This window comes from Mustela lutreola, chromosome 6 (genome assembly GCF_030435805.1).
Source record: "Mustela lutreola isolate mMusLut2 chromosome 6, mMusLut2.pri, whole genome shotgun sequence".
NCBI classification, from domain to species: Eukaryota; Metazoa; Chordata; class Mammalia; order Carnivora; family Mustelidae; genus Mustela; species Mustela lutreola.
Window position 1 is genome coordinate 50,040,370 of NC_081295.1, and position 6,092 is coordinate 50,046,461.

The 6,092-nt window shown below is 42.3% G+C and overlaps 1 protein-coding gene across 3 annotated transcripts in view; it reads left to right on the forward strand.

Annotated features, from left to right (window-relative positions):
* The first annotated feature begins 1,020 nt into the window (after positions 1–1,020).
* The window catches only part of HMGN3 (high mobility group nucleosomal binding domain 3), a 31,461-nt gene continuing 26,389 nt past the window's right edge, over positions 1,021–6,092 (forward strand). For all 3 annotated transcript variants that reach the window (XM_059177231.1, XM_059177232.1, XM_059177233.1), the window contains exon 1: positions 1,021–1,275. In XM_059177231.1, coding sequence (XP_059033214.1) covers positions 1,036–1,275 — 240 coding nt within the window. In that variant the 5' untranslated portion in view covers positions 1,021–1,035. The remainder of the gene's footprint in view (positions 1,276–6,092) is intronic.

Here is a 6,092-nt window from a genome sequence, read left to right on the forward strand (position 1 = left end):
GCATCTTGTTTTTGGCATTTGTTCATACAGGGATATTTTGTTCCGTTTTATTCCTGAGTATTATTGTATTGCATATGGTTACCAAAGTTCACTTACCCATTCACTAGTGCTTTTCCTGTACCTGCTAAAATGACCATTTTGGTTTTTTACTTTATTTTATTAATATAGTGAATTACATTGGTTGGTTTTCAGATGTTAAACCAACTCCGAATTCCTAGGATAAACCTCACTGGTCATGATGTCTTACCCTTTTAAATGTTGTTGGGTTTGATTTACTAAAATTTTGTTCAAGATTGTTGTGTCTATGTTTATAAGGGATATTGGTCCATGGCTCTCTTTTCTTTTGAGATCTTATACTGGTTTGTCATCAGGGTAAAACTGATCTCATAAATTCAGAAGTGTTTCTGCAATGTCAGTTTAATGCCCTGCAGAACTTTGAGAAACATTAAATTATGTATATGTTAAATATATTTATTTAAATATATGAAATATATGTTTCAAATATAAAATAATCAGTTCTGACCTTGTTCATTCTTTTTCCAATTTCCATATCAAACGTATCCTATTCATCTTCAAGCCTAGTTTGGAGTTGGCTGAATTAGCGAGTGATTTGTAATCACAGATTTTAGGAAACTATAACTAAGTAATTTTAGAGATTATTGTCACTAGATATCCAGGAAGGGAAGCCGAGACTCTTTGAAACTGCCACACTCTCCCAGAACAGGATATCTTCTCACTCTTCCAGGTCTCCATCACCTAACATTCATTACAAGCCTTTTCGGGGTAGGAGACTTATCAAGTGCCTTGGTGTGTCCAAACTTAGTCTTTTTCCTGACTATAAAGGCCCACACTGTTCCTATTGACAGGATTCACATAGGGAGCAGCAAAACAATGAAATTCCAGGACCGTGGGGCTTGGGGGTTACTAGTTGAACTGGGCATGCTCAGTCACCAGGCAGATTTTTTTCAGTGAAGTGGAAACTACAACAGCGCTTACCGTGTGCACCGAGGTGGGCGTGCCCTCGTGGAATTTAGAATGTTGCCGCAGCCAATGGGGCCTCGCGGCCGGCTGTCGGGGCGCCTCATTGGAGGAGCGGGGAGGCGAGCGAGTAGAGGGCCCCCGGAGGGAGCCGCGGAGGTGCAGGTCGGAGAGGCCGGGCTACGCCGTGCCCTGCGCGTGAGCAGCTGCAGCGGCGGCATCCAGCGGCGGTGTCTGCAGTTCCAGCCCGTTGCTTTACTTTTTAGCTGCACGAACGTAGTCATGCCGAAGAGAAAGGTAAGTCTTGCCGAGAAAGGTTTCAAAGGCCTTCGAACTGTGCTTCCAGCAGATCTTGTCATTGCGGTGGATCGCGCGGAACGCGCTCGGTAGTAACTCGGGTTAGCGAATCTCGTCGCTTCTCCACGCTCGTTGTCAGATGCCTGTTGCGGACATTCCTCCTTCCCTCTCTCCCTCCCTCCCTCCGCCCTCATCTGACTGTTACTTTCTCTCCAGCGACGCGGCTTCCCTTCTTTTTGAACTCGGGCTGGCTGGAATGGTTTCCACCTCGAACCACAAGAAGCAAAAAGCTTCCCATTCCAACCCTTCCCGGAGGGGAGTTTCCTCTTTGAAACTGCCGGGTTGTGATCAGTGTGGAGGGAAAGCCGTGATGCGGGGGAGGGGAGGGAAACAAGTCCATGCATAAGGAGATCGGGGGGGGGGGAAATAAACAAGTCGGGCAGATGTTGGGGTTGTTCCCAGGTGGGCCTAGCCCACGGCTGGGCGCGCCGCGTTGGCTCGGAGGCCAAGCGAAGGGAAAGCCATGTTTAAAATAGCACTCACCCCCTGCTCGCCTCTGCTGCAGACCCGTATGTACCAACTCCCGTGTCAATCAGGGCCGGGGACGGCGCAGGCGGGGCCGGGCGGCCGGGACCTGCCGGCAGTTCGCGGCGGGAGCGGAGGAGTTAGCCACGCGCAGGACGGGACAGCGCCAGGGGCGCCCGCCGCGGCTGCCAGGGGCCGGGGCCGCCGGGGGCCGGGGCCGCCGGCTCCCCTCCGGCCACCCAAGCCCACACTCAGCCGGGAAAGGCGGGGTGCGCGTGCCCCGGCGCCCCTCGGTCCACGCAGGGAACTGGGGACCATTTCGTCTCAGCTGCAGCCCCTTGAGGTCCATTACGTCCCCTTCAGCGCGGCCCGGGACACGAGGTATCTCGCACCGCCGTGCACGTTTCGCTCGGAGTCTGGCCTCGACTGACTGACTGGTCATTGTCCCGGGGAGGGAAGGGACGGCTTTCCTCCACCCTGAGAAAGCCGGTGTGTGGCGGCTGTAACCTAAGAAAATGTTTTGCACCCTTCCATTGCCTGCCATCAGGGTAAACCAGCCAGTGTCTTAGATTTGAGGCAAAATTACAAATATTATCCTGATTTATCAGTTAAAGACTGTGGTCTGATTTGTGTCAGTGAATGCAGGATTTTAAAATATCGGAATATTAAAAATACAGGAGCTTTTGCTTCCTTATCTGCCATGACCAAGAATTTGATGGGAACTTGTCTCTTCTACTTTTAAAAAAATACAACAAAAGTTTGTTGGCTTTTTGGTCTTAAAATTTATTGTGCACGTACTATGTGCTTCATACTGTGGGAAGAGTTTGACTTGTGTTCTTTCTTTTACTGCTCAGAACACCTTGAGAGGTGTTAACACCATTGAACTAGGGGTTAAAGACCTGATTTTCCCAACGTTTCACCGACCAATAGCTAGTAACAAAGATTTAGTGGTGGGAGGGTCAAGATGAATTTAGGAAATGCAATTAGGAACCGGAGAAGTTGGGTGGTACTAATACTTGAGAGTCATTATTTAAATTTGTTTATAAAGATGTTGCTTTCCAGGCCTGTTTTACTAGAACTAGGGTATTTAAAATGATACCACCATTTTCAAAATTGAACTGAGGTTTAATGACTAGGATGGGAATTCTAGCAGAGTTAAAAGAACCAATCATCAGGAGATGAGTTATGGAGTGAATTTGTGCCATCCTTTTTCCTGAGAATTATTAAAAAGTTTAAATGAACAGTAAGGTAGATGTGCACAAACCCATTATCACAGTAGACCCTGATTGCTGGAGTCCTTGTTGTTTAAGGGCTTGGTCCTTGTTGTTTAAGGGTTGTTAATGGTTGGTGAAACCATCACTCTTACTTGATCTCATTATTCACCTCTGTTAAGGAAACAGAAGGGAAGAAAAGAACAGTACTGGCTTTTGGTTGTTTTATTTTTCTGGAAGACCCTGGAGTCCCTGTGAAGAATCTAGCCAGGCATCCTGGGATTAGGGGCAAACTTGCAGACAAGGGCCTGAATGTCATCCCCCCGGACATCAGCATGGTCTTCGGAGATGGAAAACCGTCCTTGATTAATAGGAAGGCTTTTCGTTTATACCTGGAGCCCAAAGTTGATACCTGGACAGAACCAGCCACAAATTTAACATAGTTACCATGGCCATCCCATCTATCAGTCACACCTTAGAGCTGCCTTACGGAATCCTCGAGGTCACTGGAGCTTACACTGGAAACCACTATCATTAGGTAAAGCCTACCCCTAGATATGAAGAAAAGAACTGAAGACAATCTGTGCCTAGCACTTCAAAAGCTATAAAGCTGGGGCACCTGCTAAAGCATTTACACATTGCTCCACATTCTTTTTCTTGACTAAAGGACTGCCTGTTCTACATTAAAATGAATTTTTAAAAGTGCCCCCTCAATACTTTTTTGCCATCTTGGCTCCTTTTTCTCAACTTTTTCCAGAAATCAAGAAAAGTTGTTTGATGAACACCTGTTTAGGCTGTTCTGCAGAGTAAAATCTGGAATCCTAGCACTGCTTTAATGTCATGGGGATACATAGTTCACTCTGGTGGAACTTATATTTACATAATTCATTGAAGGTGATAAGAGTAACAGGCACAAAGCAATTGAGTAACATTAATACTGTGTGTGTGTGGGTGTGTGTGTGTATACACACACACACAGTATATATGTGTGTGTATTCATTCCAGAATATGCTGTTCAGGTGTAGATTGTAAACACTGTAGGATTGATAGGGAAAGAAGGTTGAATTTGGGCTGATCTTGCAAATGTAGGTAGGAGTCAAATATATACAGAGAAAAACAGAGTCATTTTCTGTTATCAGGCATTTGAATGCCTCTTCTGATTGTATCTTAACATAAGCAGGGCTTGGTTATACAACTTCAAGGCCATAATATCCACATTAATATAAAATGTTCTTTTATTTTTTAATCATATCTTTATTTTGTCTGTATCTTTATTATGATAGTTACAGTTATATTAAACCAAATGGTTTTTTTATAACTGATTAATATTTTTTGAAGCAATATGCACTCAACAGTAGAGAGTTCTCTAGGTAGCATTAGATCTCTGAGTTTGCTAAATCTGAAAAAAGTTCAGTTTCCAGTATTTATTACCTAATGGGTGATGGGTCACCCACCACTTTTTAGTAGTGAGTGGAATAGCAGGGAAAATGTAATATGCACGAATGCATGTGGTGGTGAGATCATGAGTGACTGAGTTCTAGACTGTTCTGGTCAGAAAGCCATGAATGCCTGCTGTGGTCACGTTATTATGTGATGCTATGATGTTCTACAAAGAGGAATCAGCCAGTGAGGCCTAGAGTCGTGGTCCTGGCATGATTAGCAACAGCAAACACATTTTCACATCCTATTTTTTATTTTTCCAGCACCTCATCACTGAAATTATTGGAAATGTCTTGTGTATCACATCAGAAATATTCTAATGAGGCCATTTTCCGTAAATTTGGGATATAAACATTATTGTCTCTTCACACTCAAAGGCCTAAGAAAGAAAAGTCTGTCTCTAGCTTTGAAATTTGAAATGAGGTGTTATCTCTTTTCTTAAAGTGGAGAGTCCTAGTAGTGCTGGGCTTGGCACAAGAGATGCTTAACTAACAATATTCAAGGTTTCTGATTAATGTTTCAAAAAAGTATCACATGTCATAATACCAGAGACAGACTCTGTAAATGAAAATACAGATGGATGTGACTGCATGAAAATGAATATTTCAGTATGACAAAAACCCATTGTTAACAAAATCTAAAAACTTAGGAAAAACTGGGAAAAAGTATTTGTATCACATATCACTAAACAAATCTGCTATTTTAAAAAGATAAAAGTGTCACATGTCCTTATGGAAAAGATGTATATCCTTATAAGAAAACAGCAGACTCAAATAGATGAAATGTTCAGTTTTGCTAGACAACAAAGAGCTGTATATTATTAAGAATAAGGAGATATGATTTTTTTAAAGCCAATCTGGTTAAAAAAGATTGGAAGTGTCACTGCCAAGTGGTAAATGATACACTCTAGCAACAATCAAGCAGTGTGGACAGGAGTATAATTTCCCTTAAAAAAAAAAAAAGGCCTTATTTAAGGTATGATCTACTTATCATAATGTCCATTCATCTATTCAAAGTATGCTAATCAATAATTTTAAGTAAATTTATAAAATTGTATAACATTACCATAATCCAGTTTTGAACCATTTCTATCACTCTGAAAAGGTTTCTCGACTTGTTTGCATCTAGTTTCTGCTCCCACCCCAGTTCCAGGCAACTACTAACCTACTGATTCTATAAATTTGCCTTTTCTAGAAATTTTATACAAAAGGAGTCAAACAACATGCAGCCTTTTGTGTTTGGTTTCTTTCAGCGTAACGTTGCTGAGGTCCATACATGGTGTAGCATGAATCAGTACTTCCTTCTTTTCTGTTGCCTAAAGATATTCCATTTTTTATTCTTTCACAAATGGAAGGACGTTTGGATTGTTCCGGTTTTCAGTTATTATGAATAATGATGCCATGAATGTTGATGTGTAAATCTTTGATGGGCATATTTTCATTTATCTTGGGAGGTTTCCTAACTGTAGAACTGGTGGGTGGTAAGAAAGTCTATTTTTAACATTTTAAGAAACTTTCAAATTATTTTCCAAAGTGATTGTACATACTGTCAGTGGATGAAGGTTCCAGTGTCTCTACATCCTGGTATTGTCACTTTTTATGCTTATAGCCATTCTGGTTAATTTAATATGCATTTCCGTAA